The following is a 21,132-nucleotide window of genomic DNA, read 5'->3' on the forward strand; positions in this document are numbered from 1 at the left end:
GACCCTATAAAAGGCCTTTCGGTGTTTTTTTTTTTTGCGGAACCGGGGATTGAACTCAGGCCCTTGCGCTTGTCAGGCAAGCACTTATCCCACTGAGCCATCTCCCCGGCCCCCCTTCTGTGGAACTTTTAGGAGGAAGATGCCATACATTTAATGCTTTCAGATTGTGTATAGTTATACTCATTGTAAGTCACAAATACAAATTACTTTAGAATAGTATAGAAATCATAATTTTTTCCTTGCAGTCACATGGTTCAGCATACCGGGTTTCAAAATCTATTCTTTTACATGTATATATTTGAATGTGTACTTGTCAACATGTAAACCAAAATATATTTGGACTTTATAATTTACAATCATGTTAACAATGAGCATTGGTTTAAATACAAATGCATCAGCCATGCCTGTAAAGCACTTTCAGAAAATGAAATACATTATTTTATTTAGAGAGCATATAATATCTTCTATATTGGACTGCTGTAGCAAGTTTTGAGTATAGTCTATGTAGTAATTTCCTTTTAACCTGGGAAGTAGGAGGCTGAAAAGACCTATACTATTAGATCGTGGGCATATCCTCAATGCTTTGTATATATTATTTACTTATATTGTCTTATTTAATCCTTCCAGCAAGCCATGAGGTAGGTAATATTAGGTATACTGTAATGGTTTGGGGTTTTTACAGGTGAACAATATGACACAGGACACATTTTGTAATATTATTTCGTAAGGAATCACCCAAGAATCATATACAAGAAATACAGGAAAGGCCTAAAAGTCAGTGGTGGAATCTAGGAAGTCTATGCCAGCCTATGCCAGCAAGGTGATGGATCTGGGCTACCAGGCTAAGGGATCTGCACTGGAGCTAGGAAGCACTGCTCCAGGTAAGAACCAGAGCTCCCCCAAAGGTACCACAGCCATCCTCAGCACCAGTGAGGTCCTGAGCTCCTCCAGAAGTGAGGAAAGCCGAGTTCCCATCGGGAAAGCCAAAGCCACAAGCTTCTCCATGAGGCTGAGCAGTGCGCATCTTCCTCTCGGAAGCCAGCTAGCGATGTTCAAGATGAGGATCAGAGCGCCTCCAAAGTTCACTGGGAAAGCCAGCTTGAGGAGGTTCTCCTGCAGAACAGCTCAGGGGAACTAGCAGCTTCCAGCACCTTCCAGCAGCTTCCAGCAGCTTCTCCAAACAGCATCCCTAATAGCACTTTGGCAGCTCCCACTGTTCTCCTTGTATGCTGCTGGCACCAATCCTCGGTGGGCCTCCTGCACCCAGCACCACACCAGCTTAATTTAGCTGCGTGTGAGAAGTTGACCACCAGTTAGAAATCCATTGCATGTACCTGATAGATTAAGAAACGGAATCATAAATATATCAATAAGTGGTTCATTCTAATTGTCTACAGACAGTGTAGGCCTACTTATTTCTTACTCATTTAAGAGTATGTTACTACTTATTCAAAGGAATATATTAAACTGTTTTGTAAAGTAAATGTGTGTGTGTATGGGAGAGATCTTTTGAAAAGGCAAAAGATCTTTTGCTTGCTAAGTATAAATGTTACAGGCACCATTAACATTTATACCTAGCAAGCCTGTATGCAGACAAACCAGCCAACAAGCAGAACCAGTTCTTTTACTGTAAATAAACTTCATTCATATGTGTGTAGAATTACCAGTGCTCAAGATAGTAATATGATTTTCATGAATCTATACTGTACACATAGCAAGCTGCATTATAAGGTAAAACTTGGGTGGAAAGAATTGATCAGTAAATGCTGTTACTTAAGAAATAACTAAAGCACTAAATTTCAGGGAGTAAGTAGACCTTCTCTTGGATATTAATAAGAAGGAAGAGAGAAGTTAATGTATTTATATAACACTCAACTGGAACCTGATAACATAGCACTGCGTCCCTGGGTATTGAGCGGTTTGTTAGATACAGATTGAAGTTGCTGTGGGAATGATCAGAGCCTAGTTCTTCAGATTATTTGCTTAGAACTTTAAAACCATCTACACAATCTAAAACTTGGGTAGTTGGTAAATAATGCCTTGGGTTTTTTGTTGTTTTTGTTTTTGTTTTTTGTATTTAGGTCAGGGTGTACAGGGTGTACAGGGTCTCACTGGATAGATCGGGCTCATAGTGATCCTCCTGTTCATAGCCTCTCAAGTGCTGGGATTACAGGCGCATGCCACCGTGCCCAGTCTCAGTGGCTGTCTCAGTGTACCCCGCGGGCGGGGTCGACACAGCAGGCCTGGGGATCCAACTCCCTGCCCCTGCATCTGCCTAAGCAGGCGCTTTAATCTGCTGAGTTGTTTGACTGGCCCCTATGTCTTGTATTTCTGTACTCTGCTTTTCTCTTTTTTCTTTCTCTTCAGACTATTCGGTCTTTCAGTTTCTGTACCAACACCCAAAATTGAGGCTCATACTTGGGTGTAATTTAAGAATGCTGGAATGTATCCTATGTGTTTGTTAACAATATTACTTACATATATTTAAACTGATTCCAGAAGTAAGTTCTCTTAGCCTATTATTTAGACTATGAAATTATCATTCCTTTATTCATTCAGCAAGTATTTATTGATCTTGTGAGCAGTCAGCAAGGGGACAGCCCAGTAGCTAAAATGAACCAATCAGAGCACTTTGCCTGTCAGCGATGCTCCAAGGCTAGCTTTGGTCTGTATGTGGGCTAACATTGAAAGAATGGGCCTGGAAGTATTATGGTGACCTAACTATAATGCCTGGCTAACTGGAGCACTCGAGTAAGGTATGAAAGCTTCTCATGTTACAGCTTAGATTTATTTGCATCTTTACTAGAATATCCTAAAATAACCACTTAAAGACACTAATTATGTTACTGTCGTGATTAAAATACATAGAAAGTCTGAAATATCCATTAAGGTAGCTGAAATATGATTCCATCAGAAGCTTTGTACACAGTCACTGATAAATATTACGTATTAACTTTTGTACTGTGAGTAGCAAAACGTGTTGCATGTGAGGACAAACCCTTAGGAACAGGAACAAAAGAGTTACATAAATGCTGCAAATTTATGGGGCAAAATGGTTAGTAAGTATAACGTACATACACACACATTATAACTTGTGGTGCACAGTTTTATTAATTTGTTGTAATTTTCTTTTTGCTCAGCAGTGATGCCCCTATGAAGGCATCTTCTGTTGTCTAGTAGGCGTGAACCCTAATTTGAATATGCACGACATATGATATACCTGTCTTACTCTTTAGAGCGTAGCATGCAACCTTTGTTCAGAGTAGTTACTCCATCGGCCAAATCCATTGATATATAATATTTGCAGCTGTCCATTAATATAATTATTCTTAGGAAGAAGTTCTAAAATGCCCCATACCCGTTTTTCTCAAGTGACTCAAAAAGCAGTGACACATTCCAGATATTTGGTGTTCAACCGTATCTACCTCTCACAAGATCTGGAACATCTTAGGGCTTATTAAATTCCTATAACCATATTTCAAAATGGGGTTTGAAATTGGTAACAGTATGCTATTAAAGATATTAAAACATTAAGTAAATTCAGGATAGTTGGGAGTTTTATGATGGAATAGCCATTCTGTCAGTCACCAGGCTCTATTTAGATGCAGAGTTTTTTACCTTTTGGTAGTTTGTTTGGGAGGAGTTCTTAGTGTGTAACTCAGGCTGGCCTTGAACCTGTGATCCTCCCAGCTCAGCCCCCAAGCGCTGAGCTACAGGTGTTGGTTCAAGCCTTTTCCCCTCTACTGTTCTGCACTCCTGCCATGCTCAAAAGCATCCTTTCTTTGTGCCCTGTTCTGTAACGTTTGCCACAACCTTGGTTTGGGTCTTAACACTTTGCTTCTTCTTGACTACTGCAGCCCTGGCTTCCAGGTTTCCTCCCTGCTCCGCCTGCCCGCAGAGGTGCTGTTCTGAGGGTGCCCTGCGCACCTTCCTGTCGGAATGCACCTAAAGGTATTTCTAAAGGTGTCTCTGCTTTGCCGCAGCTTCTAGTTGCTTCTGATTTTGCTAAGGCAGTTTGGCATGGAGCCCAGAGTGTCTAAGCTCTGGGATTTCATCACCGTGAGCTCCTTTTCTTATTTCTTCCTTGCCTGTAACTCTGATCTTGAAGACTAGCATTTCCAGTCCTCATGTCTTGCCCTCAATTTCCTTCTTTTGGAAAAATATTTCCCAGGCTCTCATAGTTCAGGGTCTTTCCCCACCCTTCTTTTGTCTTTGAGTGCCCTTTGCTCCCTTTTTTCCCCAAATAAGTAACATAGTTTTTACTTTTGTGGCTTGTTAGGCTTTGTGTATTCTTATTTTTCTTGTAGGATAGAATCAGAAAAGCAGCACAACTTGGCAAAGTATATAGGTAAACAGGCCTCAGATTTGGACTGCAGAGCCAGTGTCATGACTCTGGGGTGCCCATGTTCTCTGTGCCTCAGTTCTCTTATCTGAAAAGTGGGCCTGTGCTTGTGTCCTGACTTATCTCTGACTTCAGTGAAGTATAGTGCTGTGCACACTTAATGCATACTTTTGTTTACTGTATTTGCTAAAAATTATTATTGTTTATTATTGTTGTTTTAGTCTTTTTTTTTTGTATTTTAGGGAAGGGTCTACAGGGTGTTCAGGGTCTCACTACTAGACTCATAATAATCTGCCTGTTTACAGCCTCCCAAGAGCTGGGATTAGAGGTGTGTGCCACCACGCCCGGTCTCAATTGCCCTCTCAGCGTGCCGCGGGGGTGGGGCGGGCACCACAGGCCTGGGAATCAAACTCCGTTCCGGCCCGTGTCTGCTTGCAGGTGCTGTAATCCACCGAGCTTCTTGGGCAGCTCTGCTTTAGTGTTTTGTTCATCCTTCATAGGGCCTCCCTGAGCGTGCTCACTGCACAAGCATTCAGGGACCTGGCTCACATTCAGTGTTAGGACAGTAATTCTTTGAGTTATACAAGGGGTGCTCAAAATTTACAGTGAATGTTTAAATTTTAATAAAATAATATATAGTAAAAGGTAGCCATTAATCTCTCTCAATCTGTTATGCTTTCCTTTGTACATGCATATCCCCCTCATTTTTGCTGCTTTCTGAAGCAGTTCTGGAGATCCTTTTTCAGAAATCCTGTGAATGCTACTTCCAGGACCATCCAAGTTTCTTAAAAATGTGACGTCGTCCTCACCCATCTCACTCCCTGGAGCTGGCACCACATGTCTTCTGCCTCTTTCCCAAAGGGGAAATGACCAGGGAAGGCAAACGGTTTGCATTGATTTAGGGCCGCCCTAGCAGCCCGAGACACCCACGAAAGAGGATTCTAGAACTGCTTCTCGGAAGGTGGGAAGAATGCTGGGCGAACTCTTTCTAATGTAAGGAGGGGTATTTTGAGGAAAATTAATGGCAGTGTGTCTTTTGCTATAATTAATTTTAAAAAAAACTATTTAAAAACTGTTCTGAAAAAACTGTTCACCAGTTTTTGATCAAACCTCATATAGGCTAAACGGGACAGGCTTGTGTTTCTTCCTGGAGCAGCTCCCTGTTTTCTTCACCCACAAATTCAGATGATGTCTGAACCCCTTTTCTATGAACATGTGTGGTTGCATTTTAGGAAAGGTCTTTACGTTCTTAGGTAGTTCTGGGCATGGTGGCTCATACCTGTAATCCCACCACTCAGAATGCTGAGGCAGAAGGATCAGTGTGAATTCTAGACCAGCCTGTGCTACTAATCGAGGCCAACCCCAGCCTGCATTACATAGTGAGACCTGTCTCAAAAACAAATGAACAAAACCAAGACAAAGCCAAAAAATTTTCAGGTAGTGTCAGTCTAGCATCAGAATACAAGAGCTAGTTCTGCTACCTACTGACTAAAAACTTTAAAAAAAATTCTTAGAATGTTAGGGGATTTTTTTTTAGTTGCTTTTTTTTTATTATGTGCAGTTCATATCTCTCAGTTTGCAGTAATTCTGAATCTTAAAAATGTGAATTTCTGGGGCTGGGGATATAGCTCAGTGGCACAGTGTCTGCCTGGCAAGCATGAGGTCCTAAGTTCAGTTCCCCAGTACCACAGAAACAAAGAGAGAGAGAGAGAGAGAGAGAGAGAGAGAGAGAGAGAGAGAGAGAGAAAGCAAGGAAGGAGGAAAAAATGTGCGTTTTCTAGTTCTGTGTTAACATTGTATGTATTTTACCTAACACCCTTTTAGTTACTTACCATGTGCTAAAAGTAATTTTTAAAAACCCATTGAACCCTCAGAGCAGCTCTGGGAAGGGGTTCTAGTGCCATTCTAATAGGAGGAAACAGTGATACTTACTGCCTGAAGTTGCAGGTGCTAAGTCGTGGTACTGGAGCAGAGAGCTGGCAGGTGGGCTCCAGACCCTGGTTGTGGACTCTGCCCCACACCTCTGTTCTCTACCTGGCGCTGGAAGCATGAACTCTCTCTGCCACGTATATTCTGATTTGGCCTCTTAACCAGCAGGTTAGAAGTTTCAGAGACATCCAAACTCAAGCAGGTTCGCATTCAAGACCTTAAAAAGTTATTTTTATTGCAGCTTAAAACATAAAGAAATTCTTTATATGTTCTAAATATAGGTCCTTTGTCTGAGGGGCAATGGGCTATAATTTTTTCCAGTTCTGTCGGTTGTCTTTTCACTCTGTTGGTGATTTCTTTTGTTATGAAAAAAACTTTTTAATAAGGCGAGATCTCATTTGCTGATTCTTCATAATATTTCCCTTGCAGTCTGGGTTTTGTTCATGTAAGGTTTCTAATTTCAAATTTAGTGTTGCTGTTTTCATGTTTAGATCTTTGGTCTTTGCATGTAGAAAGTCAGTTTTTGCAGCACCATTTATTAAGAAGCTATGTTTCTTCCAGTGAGCATACGTTATCTTTGTCAAAGATAAGTGGCTGAGTGTGTTTGGGGTTGTGTCTGCATTTTTTGTTCCTCTGATCCTTACAGCTGTTTTTTGTTTGTTTGTGTTTTTAACCAGTACCATGTTGATTTTATCACTATAGCTTTAGAGTATAATTTTAGGTCTGGGATTGTAATGCCCTCTGACTTGGTTTTGTTGCCCAGAATTTGTTTTGCTATTCTAGGTTTCTTCTAGTTCCAGAGACCCAGTCCAAATACGAGCATCTGAGATGAGTACATACTTCTCAGATTAAGAAATACAAATGGCAAATAAATGCATGAAAAAATGTTCAACACTGTTGGTTATGGGAAAGATGCAAATTAAAACAATTCTGAGATTCTGTCTCATTCAAGAAAGAATGGCTATCATCAAGAAATCAACAGATATCAAATGCTTATGAGTCTGTGTGGAAAAAGGAACCGTTGCCCACTGTTAGTTTAGACTGGTACAGCCACTGTGGAACTCGGTGTGGAGAGTCCATAAAAAAACCCCTAGGATTAGAGCTCCCATTAGCCCACCTATTTCCCTGCAAGATTTCTTCCCAGAAGAATGAAATGTATCATAGCACAGTGATATACGTGCACCTGTGTTTACAGCAGCACAATTTGTAATAGCTAAATCTTGGAAACAACCTAAATGCCCATCAACTGAGAAACAGATAAAAAAAAGTATACATTACTGAGCCATAAAGAAGGATAGACTAGGGCCGGGGAGATGGCTCAGTGGAATAAGCGCTTCCCTGGCAAGCGCAAGGGCCTGAGTTCAATCCCCGGTTCCGCAAAAAAAAAAAAGAAGGATAGACTAAAGACTTTTATACACAGTGGAAACAACCCAGAGCCATACTCATAAGTGAAATACATCAGATCTGTACATGTAAATACTGTATTGTCTCACTAGTTTGAGCAACTGAGCAGATAAATAAGATCCAAAATGTAGAATAAATATCATAAATTTTGGAGCAGTTGTTTTTTTTTTTTAAAAAAAAACTGTAATGGGGAAAAGAGGAAAGGAAGGAAGGGAATGAGGAAAAATATATACACAAGATAATTAAGATAGTTATATAGTTAGTTCCTCTTAATTGAGTATGTAGAAAGGTTTGCACTAATATTGTTTGGATGAGATAACATCTCTATCTTGTACTCTGAATATTTACTGCAAAGACAATATTATGCAATATACTAATTATTGTACCTCTCCTATCAACTTGTTTTGAAACTCTATTGTTGTTTTTATTTTCTCTTTAAAAAAAAAATAACGAAAATAGAAGTGTAATGACATTAACCACAAAATCCCACGTGGGATTTTAGGAAAACTACTTGGTGAAACTAATTCATGTTGGGCTTACCTTTGTTTATTTTTGAAAGTTAGAAATTCATTCTTTCAGCAATGAAGCTATGCAAATGTGACTTACAAAATATGTACTGTCAAAATAGTTTGGGGACTTATGAGCTTTAATCCTTTTGTCTATTTTAGGACTTTCTGGGACAAGTGTTTTGTACATTGGGGGAGATTGTTGGTTCACAGGGAAGTCGCCTGGAAAAACCAATAGTGTAAGTATGTTTCAAATTCAGATAATGAAATGTCTAGCTTTCTGTTTCTATTTTGGAAATTTGGAATTTATAAACACATAATTATGAGACAAAAGTGGACTTTAAAATCTTGTTGCAAGTCTTTCCTTCCCATAGTTAATTTAAACGTATTTGTAAAGAATAGTTTATATTTTAGCTGTTACATGCCATACTAAAAATGTTCACAAGATGAAATGATCAGATTTAAGCAAGGAAACGTGTTGTTTTGCTTTTGGTTTTATGATTAATTATTAGATTTTGAATTTGTTGAGAAGAGACTTTATTCCTTTTGCCAGGAGCCACAGACAGCATTGTTAGGAATGTGTTTTGGTGTTTGTGATTTTGGTGATGAATTTTGATATAAAAGCGATCCATAGAGAAAGCTGTGTATAAATGGTGAGAGAAGGAGATTATTATGAGTTGTGTCTTACATCTTCCCCAATTACTGGCATTATGTTTAGTTTTCAGGCCAATTGCGTGGGATGATCCTGTTTTCTCCAGTTTCAAATCAGAGGGAAAACAGATTCTGGAGGTTTTCTGTGTGCCTTTCTTCTCTACTGCCTCCTCCTTTTCCCTTCTAAACTATCTTGGATTCCTTTATCTCTTTGTAAAAATCAGAAGATCTCAGAAGAACAGTATGCCCATTACAGAATCAATCACAACATAGTTTTAGAAAATTTAAGTCTCTGAAGTCATTCTTTTAAGCATCTCGAACTCACAAAATGAACATGTCAGAACCTCATAAATCTGTTTACTTCTGATATCAGATACTTGAAGTGGCTAACACATACTTTTCAGTCTTGCTATAAAATTTTTGATGAGTGTGCTCAGTTCTCTGGAGGAATTTCTTCTAATAAGTCTGTTAATGTAACTTCCTTATTTAACTACATTTTCTTAGAAAATTGTTACCACATGTCAGTGTGAAAACTTACACATATTAACGCCCATTTAAATAATATTTTTATATGTAGTGATTTCCCTGGAATTATAGGACCTTGATGCTTATTATTAGGATATATTGAGGCTCACTTTAATAACTACATAGTAATTCACAAAGCCAATAAAAATGTCTTATTAAGTGCATGATTCATACTGCATTTTGTACTAGAACCCTCAAAAATTATTGGACAATCCCCTGAGCCTCCGTACTTCCCTAGAGGATTTTTATTTTTTTATGTTCAAACACAGTCTTCTTGAGTTGTCCAGACTGACCTAGAATTTATGATCCTTCTGCCTTTGCCTCCTGAATAGCTGGAATGATAGGCATATACTGCTAGGCGATGTTTGCCTTTATTTGGTGGGAAAAAAAATTGATACATACAACAATTATAGACAAAAGTACCTTCAACATTATAGACAAAAGCAAATAAAAGATTACATTTTAATTTCAGACGAGAGTGACACAATATTTTTATGAATTGGAATTCATATGTTTAAATTGGTGATTTTCCTGAAATTTCTAACTGCTCCTATTTTCTCTGTAAAAGAATCATATAGTGAAGTTAGACCCAACTGCATAAGATGTAGGGTAATAATAAGCTTCTCTTCTGGAAGGCTAACAACCTAAGTTTGCAGACCAAAAATTAGAGAAATAGAAGGGCTGCAAGGACAGCCAACATTTTGACACTAGCCTTTCAAGGTCAATGAAGACTCAGGACATAGGAGAATCTATACTGTAACATCATGTAACTCAATTGTGTCCCAAATTTTCTGATCAGGGAGATTATGGGGCCACAGAGCAACGTGATGGATGATGTAGAGTGTGCCTAAGTAGAGTCACCTGGAGAGAAAACATTCTCTCAGGCTTTCACAGAGAACAAATTGGTCAAGCAATGGCCATGACTCATCCATATGGCTGACACTGACAAAGGATCTGCAACCTGCGGTACAAGGTTACAGGATAAATCCTGAGGGTACTTGACTGACCTTATCAGATACAAAAGTTACATTTCTTGTTATATAGGTCTTGCTTTATCTTGGTCTTAACCATCCAGCAGAAAAGTATAAAAATGAGGTATATAAAGTAAAGCCATATTAATATGCTGAGCTGTAAAAGGCTCTAGTCAACATCGTCTGTGGATAACCCACTACTGTTGTGGACTGCTGGACTGTGTTGGATTGTTTTGCCGAATTCACATGCCTGTAGTATTTAGATGCCAATGGAATACCCATCTCTGACAGGACTAAACAAAAAAAAGAGGTGCAAAGGAAGGATCATTTTATATCTGTATATACAGAATAGTTAGGATAGATATACAGCTACTTTCACTTAATTCAATGAGAAGAAAGATTTGTACTAATAGTGTTTGGACAGGATATCCTATCTGCATCTTGTACTATGGATAACCACTAAGAAGATAACAGTGTACCATGTATTAATTATTGAAACTCTCCTACTGATCAGTTAAAAAAAAGAAAGGAAAATTAAAAAATAAATAAATAAATAAAAATTGAAAAAAAGAAAATCATAATTTTAAGTTCAGAACACTGTTGAATTGCAAATAGTTTTCACAAATTAATAATAAAATACTATTTATTATTTTGAAACATGTTGGGAAGTTGGTATTATATTGATTGGGCTACTGGTAAATCCAGTATAATAAGAAATTGTGACCGTTGGTCAACTGATTGAAAATTTTCTCTAGATAAAACCAGCAAACACCGATTCATGCTAAGAGGAGAGATATCTAGGATAATGGTTGGAAGAATGTGGAAGGTTGAGGGAATTAACTGGTAGGGGAGTCATGGCCATTTTACATAGTGATCAAGGGTGGGATGGAGTTTGGATTTTTCTTAACCCTGGCTGAGGATAGATAAGACGAGGCAATTTGCTAACCTGTTTGTATGATAGGGATCTTATGAAGCTACCTGCTGTGTTTCATCAGTAGGGCATTTTGAAAAATTTAGATAACTGTTGAAAGTGTCAGTGTTATATCTCTTATGGAAAAATCCACTGTTCATTTTCCAAGAATGTGTATGGAACTAATCTTTTATTCCATCTTTGACCTTGCTGAAGTCTTCTCAGGTACTTAAATAAGAAAAGATTTAAAAGTGGGCTCACTGAGCAATGAGGGAGTTAGATATCTCTGAGAGGATGCTCAGATAGCCAAGTGCTGAGTGAGTAATGAAATATAAGGCTTGCCTGTAGCATAGAGAGGCGCTACAAAAGAGAAGCAAAGAATCACAACTATAGGAATTGCATGATAGGAGCTTATTATGTGAGGGAATTAAATGAGGCACTTAAGGTAAATGGAACAGAAGAAAGTATTGGGAGAGGGAAATCACATAGGAAAAATTAATCAAAAGCAGAAGAGTGAAATAATAGGATTAGTTTGCTAGTGGGGCTAGAAGAGGGGGTGGCATTTGGCTTTGTTGTTTAGAGCATCCCGTAGTCTCCTCATGTATTTTCACTTCCTTGGTTGAACACTGGAATGGAGAGCTTTCCACTTGAATAAGCAAAGACTTTATTTTATGAAAACTTGAGTCTTGAGAGGCATGAATCTGCAGGAAGAATGCGTGCATTAGAGTAAGTTCCAGTGGAAACTGGTTTTAAGTGTGAAGTTTAACACCTAGAGGGAAGACAGGGCTCATACAGGAGCAACTTTGGTTCCCTTACCTCACCTCCAAATGCAAAAGGTCAGAACCATTCATGCCTTTGTTTGCGAAAGCACATTTGAGTTGAGGGAAACACTGCCCTGTGGGAGCTTTATGGACCCCTTCTGGCAAAGCAGCCCTTCAAGTGGTCCTCTCTGTGGACTGTTTTGGATTCCACATTCATCCTTGTTGACTCCCTCTCAGTGGTGTCCTTTCCTGTGTATTTGTCTGTCTTCCCAATTGAGCATGACATGAAAATGATGAGCTGATATGGCAAGGTAGGAAGATGGTATATTTCACTAGAAGATTGAATGGCTTGTGAGCACAGCATGAGCCAGGGAGAATGTTGGTGACACAAGGTCAGAAAGATTTCTTTTTTTCCTCTCATAGTAAGCTCAGGGACAACTTCTGAAGCTGACATGAAATAGAAAATAATCACACAAAATATAAATATAGTGGAAATGATGACAGAAATGATGTACTTCACCTTGGGGGAAATGATAGGTGTTTTAAGTTTTAGGTCTGACATGTCCTCCTCTAGATCCTGGGAACTTCCCTGGCCCTCCTCTTCCAGGCAGCCTTTCGTGGCCAAAGCCTTCCCTTTCAGTTGAATGTAGAAGGGCAGTCGCCAGCCACCTTCCTGCTCCCGAGGATCCGTCCCTGGTGGCTGGAGCTAGAAGCAGAGCTTGCCACCCTTCCAGCTGCAGCCTTACCGTTGAATCTCATTAAGGACTCCGGTGATCATGTCCACCTGGGTGCACGTAGGACACCCCAGGACACCTCCTGAGGCAGATAGTCCACTCCCGAGGACCTGGGTTGACTCATCTTGAATTTAGAAAGCCCTCCTGTGTCCCACATGTTATGTAAACAGCATTATCCAACTGATTGAGCTCCTATTTACTAATTTGTTTTAGATTAGAGATTTATTTTCCAGTTAGCTTCCCATTTATATTCTGAATCATTCAAAACATTCCTTTGTTGTCATCTTTTTAAGTGGCCTACTTTAATTTATTTTCTGGTAAGATACTCAGCATAATTTCTTCCAGCTTCTTAATTGCAGTTGTGGTACAGTATCTCTTCAGAGGTAGTCTTTTTAAGTGGATACCTAAAATTTAGAGATTTAAGGGAGTCCGACTAGAGTTCTAAATTATTTATTACTAATCAAGTGAGCTAAACTAGGTTTGCTACTAGGAAGAATGTATGCAATGTGTTAATTATTGAAACTGTCCTATCAATTTTGTTTGAAACTGTTTCATTGCTATTTGTTTCTCATATGAAAAAATAAAATAATAAAATAAAAATCTAAAAAAATAAACTTTTCCATCCTCAAAAAAAAAAAAAAAAACCCAAAACACCAAAAACTAGGTTTGCTGCAAAGAAAGAGTGGTTTCTTGTGAGCAGCCTCATGTTTTATTATATAATCAGAAATTGAATTTAAATTTAAGCTATTTAACTTTTCTGCTTTGTATTTCATATTAAAATTAGGTTTTCTCATTTGATTGTAAAACTGAAAATTATATGCGTTTTAAATATTTTGGAAGAACTGAAGTGAAATGATTTAAACCTGACCTTCTTAATTTAATAATTTATTCTTCACTACCAGCTCAAAATTGTCACAGTGGCCACGAGTCTGTTCTCTTGGCTTTGGGCTTCGTGCACATGCACTTCTGAGGCCCTGACCGCACCCTGTGCCTGGTTTTTCCCCTCAGCTCTCCTGAAGTGAGTCTCGCGCTGCCTCCCTGGTCTGCGGCAGTTGCTCGGCCTCCCCGTGACTCATCCGCTCCTTCCCCTACATCACGCATTATCACACGGCATTATTCCCACTCAGCAGTGTGTTTTCTCCTGCTGGGAGATTGCACGCAATTTTCCGTGTGATGCTGTCAGAGTCTTACTTTGTCTATCTTTTGGGATCTCGGTGATGGATTCAGCAAAGCTTTTTACAGTGCTGGAATCAGTGCCAGTTGAGGAAAGATTGCTGTTCTCTCCATTTGGGGGAAACATTTATTATGTTCATCAAGTAATGGATCTGTGTGTTCCTCTTGCTCTCAGCCAGGCATGATTGGGCTGGTATAAAATGATAGGCCTGGACTGGTGAAGGGAAAGCAGATTCTGTCTCTGGGGAGAAGCAGGAACACGGCGCAACCGAATGATCACGCTGTTGGCTAAAGTAGTAGAGGAGGAAAGACTGCTCCTTGTTCCTTACGGGCTGGCAGTAGCCGTTTGTGCTGTAGGCAGTCGTGGGTGGGGGAGAAAGGGGGGCTACAAGATGGGTCAGTGAGTGGGGGTCCAGACAGCTGTGCAGAGTGCAGGAACAGGGACTTGCCGACAGATAATCAGACCAGATTGGAGCTGATGGCTAAGGATTCCTAACTGACTGTGGGACTTCGGGCACAGAACAAGACAGGTTCTGAAACTCACAGAGAGAGGTGTGGAGAGAACACAGCAGAAAGGAAGTTAGGAATTAAGCCAACAGCTTAAGTGTTGGCTTCAAGACAGAGAAAACATGGGCTTGTCCTGAAAGCCAGTGGCACCTGTGAGACCACTCAGAGATGCTGTGTCACTGTACTAGAATGAAGGGGAGGGGGAGGGGGAGGAAGAAGGCTGGGAGAACGGTTAGGCTCCATGCTGGGGCAACTGCCAGTAAAAAAAAGCATGAATTTATTGTGTTACTTTTTGCATGTGAAAGTGTAATCAACTTTCAGAGGAGTTTTTGTCCTCAATGTCATCTTTACTATTCAGTTCCCTGCAAATGAGAGGGCTATTTCATTTGCTAATTGTTCTTCAGTGGAAAGAATATGGTACTGGAATCGGAGATGATGTTTTTGGTCTCTCCTGTGCTATGAAGTTGTTGTGCAGTGGTGCGTTTCACATCTGTCCTGTCCTGTTTGACTTCCCATCAGTATGGAAAACACCTGAGATAATCAGCTTAGAAAATGCTTACTTTGATTCGAAGTATGAAAGGGACCAGTTTGTGACCAGTTGGACTCACTGCTTTGGGGTCGGTAGTGAGGCGGCCGTTCGTTTCCTGGCATACCTGGCAGCAGAAGCACTCATGGACTGGCTGGGAAGGCCTGGGTCCAGGAGCTCCCAGAGCGTCACCCGTGCAGTAACTGAAAGTCTCCTACTCTGCCTACCTGGCCACTCAGAGCTTCTACCTTGTGCCCATTGCACCACTCTGGGGAAGTCTTTTTAGCCTATGGACCTTTAGGGGGCATGAAAGCTCCAAACTTCTGTATATATTTCTAAATTTGTGCATCACAATTTGTCTGATGAAGAGCTTAATCTAGATTCGCTATAAGGGAGGTGGGGAAATCCAAGCTTTGGAGGACATGAGATCTCGGTTTTCTAATTTGTTGTGTCAGACAGAACATGCCTTTGAGCAGAGGGCTTTCAATCTCAGCTCCAGCGGAAACATCCTGTGTTCTAAGAAATAGTAATACTTATGTAATAGATTTGTCATGGAGAACTCTGGAATTTAATAAACACTGAGAGTGGCTAATGTTAATATTACTGTACTTAAAAGTAGCCAGTATCTTTTAGGAAAGACTTTTTAAATCAAATCACTTGTCAATCTCTTCTTTCCTCCCTCCCTGTTCTTCTGTGCCCCTTTCTGTTCCTTTTTCCCTTCTTATCTTTCTTTCTCTTGCCGGTTAAGCTAGGAATTCAGCAACCTCAGGCAAAGGATAATGTTAAACCAAACTTGATTGCATTATGTAGATTGAGCACTATACATATATACATATTAAATATTATTTTGTCTATTCCTAGTATGTACTTGAATAATTAAATTGGGAAAGTGAGTTAGAGTTGTTTTTTTAAAATTAATTTTGGTTTTCTAAGATAGTTTTATTACTTTGTTGGAAAAGCCTTTAATTTCTTAGTTGTTAGAATTATGTTCTATAATTGCAGAAGAAAAATCTCAAGTTCAGTATCAATTAAGAATTACTTCTGTTCTTTCATTTGCAAAGCTTACGTGTGTGTATACACATTAGTAATAGTCATACAATTCAGCACATTGAAAATTAAGCCACTGATTACATTTCAGAGAGATGTCAGGTACTTCATGAATATAGAGAAAAGCACCGATCTACCCTGTCTGAAAAATTGCTTATTCTCCTAAGGGCAGCTGTGCAGAGAATTTTAGTACATTTCCTATGTTTTGCACAGGTGTGTGCACATTGGTATAACAGCAGCTTAGCAAATGATGCTTTGCTGACCCACTTTCTTCAGTTGCTTTTCATGTCTGAGCTCTTGCTCTGGGAAGGTCTGCAGGCCTGTGACTCCCAATTTGGGAAAGAAAAATAATAACCAAGCTCATTTCATATCCATGCTGACTGTACTAAGCAAATAATTTACTGAATATGTATTTGTTAGGCAGAGTCTGAGTTTAGTAGAGTTGTTAGGGATTGGTTTTTCAAAATTAAAATGTTTGGGCCACAGAGATAGCTCAGCAGCCCGAGCACCTGCCTGGGCAAGCAAAAGGACCTGGGTTCCATCCCCAGTACCACATGCCATGCTGGCCCCGCGCCAGGCACACTGAGCCAGCCACCAAGACCAGGCATGGTGCCACATACCCATAATCCCAGCACTGGCAAGGCTGAGAACACGAGAATCACCGTGAGTATAAGCTGCACAGTGAGAGCCTGTACTAAATACATACAACTATTTTTAAAAAATTAAAACGTTTATTGAGAACGAATGATGCCTCAGAAACTGTTAGGTGCGAAGTACAAATGCTGAAAATGCAGAATTGACCCTGTCATCAATAAGAGTGCCATTTACCCACTAAAGGATTATGTAAGTAAGTATAATTTCATGTTTGTACTAGCCCGATGAAAATTAGCTTAGACCAGAACATACAGGTACTTTCTTAGTGCTCAGAATTTTATCACACATATGGTGGCAAAGTTGTGTATTTTGTTCACTAAGGTTGTTTTAGGGCTGGGGATGTAGCTCATAGGGACAATACCTGCCTGGCAAGTGCAAGGTCCTGTGTTCAATTCCTGGCATGCGCGTGTGCATGCACACGCACGCACACACACACACACACACACACAGAGCAAGAGGTTTATTTAGAATCTGGGGAATGGGTATATGTTACTCACAAAAAAAGAGTAGTCTTCAACTATGAAGATGGAGAAAGACGGGCAGGTTAAAAATGTGTTCAGAAGGTTGATTTCACAAGGGGTGCTGCTAGGTTGATCACACAGATGGAAGACTTCAGAACTGACCCTCGTATTTCTTTTCTGTAACTGGATGTGCTGGAAATGAAGGTAATACATGCTGACGAGCGACACCCATGGCTTCTGAGCTCGCTGTATGTAACTGATCAGAGAATGTAAACATAGGTAGGTAGGCCTTTCTCCCCTGGTGCTGTAGATGCCATTCGGAATGCGAAGACTCGCAAGATCCGTTTTAATTTGCCTTCCGTCATTGGGTTTGAAAACCTGGTGGAGACATAACCAAAAGAATCAAATAGTAAGAAGTAGTCTGAGCTATTTTGTAGGATGGGTTTATGTGAAATGGTGTTGGTCTTTAATGGGTCGAATAGTTTTAGCTTCCATTAGTCCTAGTATCAAATAAATTTCTGAAGATTTACTCTTTTTTTTTTTCTTTTTTTTTTTTTTTTGCGGAACCGGGGATTGAACTCAGGTCCTTACCCTTGCCAGACAAGTGCTTATTCCACTGAGCCATCTGCCTGGCCCCCTGAAGATTTACTCTTTATAGAAATGGTATTCAGAAATCTTGCTAGGGCAAAGCCCTTCAGAGCAACTACTGTTTCCTCTATGAAGAATATCATTTCATCTTTTGGTATGAGAGAATTTCCTCACTGTAGAATTCAAAATGCAAGCTGGAATATCAGTTCTCTAGCTAAGCAAACCATTAAACAATGAAAAACCCTTACAAGCTATCTTGTTTACTTTTTTGTCATTGCTGGAACAAAATAACTGACACCCAAATTAAGGACAGAAGGGTTCATTTAGCTCACAGTTTTTGGAGGCTTCAGTCTATACTTGACTGGTTCCAAGGCAGAGTGGCACATGGAAGAGGGCAGCAGTTCATGGCAGAAGAAAATAGCAAACACAGCAAGAGCAAAAAGGTAGGAGCAGTGGCAGCAGGGGCAGCAGCAGCAGGCAATAAGCCTCTCTCCCTTCCTTATATTGCACTCAGGCTATCCATGGGTGTAGCTCTCACACTCATAATCCCAGCATTGGGTCAGTAACTCTAGATACCCACCCCATGACCGCATGAGGCTTCACTGGGGACAGCTAGACACAAACTATAACGTATGCCAATCTTGGAACATGAATACCATTCTTTCCTTAGTGTGAGCTCTAGTTGATGAGATTAATGTTTAGAATATTTTGAGAGTGTCTCTATCCTTGTTCGTATACTCAGTTGGCTTTTAGTCTTCAAATCAAGTGTGCTAGTAAGATTTTCACTGGAGTGATAGAGTACCAGAAAAAAAAAAAATCTTAAGAGGAGGGAAGATTTCCTCTGGATCCCAGGTTCAGATATTTAAGTTTGTGGTCAGTTGTTCCTTTGGCTTTGGACTGTGGCAGCGCAACACTTGATGGGGGAAGCTTGTAGCAGAGGCACCGTGGGGTGGCCAAGATGCAAACAGAGAGACAGGAAAGGGCTGGGATTGCAATCACTCGCTTCAGGGCATAAGCTCACACCTGACTTCCTTTCCTTGTGTGCTGTGTTCTGAACTTTCCATTACTGCCCAGCAGCTCTACAAACTGCTAAGGAGGCCTTTTTGCTGTGGGCTTCAGAGGAAAATGCAAGACCCAAATTGTAACCACAGTGAAAGAGCGACAAGAGATGATTTTTTAAAATAATGCCAGTAGCTGAGTTGGTTGAGTTCTTACACAATGTCAGTTGCTGGTCTACCTGTTTATGTATATTAACTTCTTTAACCCTCACAGTACTATTGGGAACTAGGGTAAGTAGGAAATTGTAATCCTTGTTCACAGAGGAAACATCTGCGTTAAAGATTCTGGGAAAACCTAGGAACAAGTAGAGATTGGTTGACTTCCAAACTCATATGATTAACCAGAGCAATATATTGTCTTGAATAAATGAATTATTTATGTTTAGCTTTGAAAGTAATTTTAAACCTTACTTTGGTAAGATAGTAGTTGAGCGTTTTGCGTAGGATAAGAAAAATTTTGTGAAAAGCTAACGGAAAGTAGAGTTACTATTTTATGCACTTGTACCACTCTTTGTTACATTCCAGAAGGCACTGAAGTAAGCATACTGTAGTGAAACCTGTTGCCTCAGTTGCTTTTCCTTTGTTGCTGGGACAAAGTACCCTACACTCAAAATTAAGGAAGGAAAGGTTCATTTAGCTGACCGGTTATGGACGTTTCAGTCCATACTCAGCTAACTCTAAAGCAGGGGAACATGGCAGAGGGCAGCCTTTCATGGCAGTGGAAAACATCAGAGCAAAGGCAGGAGCAGCATCGGGGGCAGCTAACACGCCTCTTCCCCTTCCTTACATTTGTATACACATGTCTGCCCCAGGGTTGGGGTAGCACTCACACCCATAATCCCAGCATTGGATCAGGGATTAATCACAGACTCTAGAAGCCACCCCATGGCTGAATGAGACTTTGAGGGGACACCTAGACACAAACTGTAACACTTGTATACCTGGTCATTGTAGCACACTTCACAGTAGCCAAGCTGTGGAACCAGCCTAGGTATCCATAGACAAATGAGGAAAATGCGATCTGTGTATCCAGTGGAGCATTCTTCAGTAGTAAAGAAAATGGGATTGCATCGTTTAGAGGAAAACAGATGGAACTCACACTCATCATGTGAAGTAAGCTGTACTCAGAGAGACCAATATAGCATGTTTTCTATAATGTGTGGAATCTAGAAAAGACAACGGGGAAGTAGAAGAGTAGCTATTACCAGACAAAATAAGGAGGTGTAAGGAAGAGTCATGGGGTATGGAAAAAAGGGTTATTACTTATATGAGCAGGAGCTCATGGTGTCGGTAGGAACTTGCTGAGATGAGAGGTTCACTCCACTATGTTAAGTGCAGTAGCAGGTCACAGAAAAGTACATGCAACATTGCCATGTTTCTTTCAAAAAGTACCTTAATATATAGTGATAATCAAGAAATTGTTCAGAATGATGCTCACTTATCTGTCTCTGGAAGTGAGATGGAGAGCAGATTTTTCTTTGCGGAATGCTTTTTGTTCTGATGTACGCTACAGTAGAGTGTGTCTGAGTGGGAGCAGTGAGGCCCTGGTGTAAATGTGTGCTCTGATGGATGTGGTAATGCGCTTGCCCGTAGTGATTTCGTAGTGTGCGTGTATCTCGAAATGTGTCGTCTACCTTAAATATATATGATTTTGTCAATTATGCTCAATAAAAGTGAGTTAAATCTTAAAAAATTAGTAGCTACTGGAAATAGAAGCAATGTAGTAGAAGAGTGTTCCTGGATGGTGAGCAGGGTTTCAGGGAAGGCTGATTCTGATGTTGGCCATTTGATGAGTGAGGTTCTTTCTCATTATTTGTACCCAGCATACTGCTTCTTCCTGAGCTAGACGATGCTCAGCTGTTGGCCAACACAGCCCACACTGTGTACATACAGGAAGTCCTTTGGATGGATTAAAAAAAAGTCCACACCTAAGTTTGGAAAAAGAGTTGAATCAGAATACTAGGGCTCCCACTCCCAACCCCCTCTCCCTGGATCTGGAAGCTCATTGTTTTGCAGGTGGTGGCATCAAAACTGCATGACAGTTTCATCTTTCCTCCTCATTTCTTCAGGTTGGCCCTACATGATGAGTGGCCTTTACCTCTAGTGATGTTGAATTTTCTGGGGCTGTTATTTCACTGTTTCTGTGTGAATACCTCACATGTTCCTTGGAGAATACACAGAGGTGAGATTAGACCTACTGTTAGTGCTTTTATTATCTATTGATTTTAAAAGGTTTTGTGACCACTTAGCCTTGATTGGGTTGTGGTACCATTTTTGGTTCAGGTAGACTCCATCAGACCCCCCTGAGAAGAAATCCAATTAAGTGAGCAAACAATCTGTGCAGCTCACTGTCTACTTTGAGAACAGTATTGATTAGACCTTCCC

At 40.2% G+C, this 21,132-nt stretch overlaps 1 protein-coding gene across 1 annotated transcript in view; it reads left to right on the top strand.

Annotated features, from left to right (window-relative positions):
• Cpne8 (copine 8) overlaps window positions 1-21,132 on the top strand; it is a 250,510-nt gene that overhangs the window by 82,720 nt on the left and 146,658 nt on the right. The window contains exon 7 of the mRNA XM_023711426.1: window positions 8,344-8,420. Within this exon, the coding sequence (XP_023567194.1) occupies window positions 8,344-8,420 (77 nt within the window). The remainder of the gene's footprint in view (window positions 1-8,343; window positions 8,421-21,132) is intronic.

The sequence above is a fragment of the Octodon degus genome, unplaced genomic scaffold (genome assembly GCF_000260255.1).
Source record: "Octodon degus isolate 3935 unplaced genomic scaffold, OctDeg1.0 scaffold00021, whole genome shotgun sequence".
Classification (NCBI taxonomy): Eukaryota; Metazoa; Chordata; class Mammalia; order Rodentia; family Octodontidae; genus Octodon; species Octodon degus.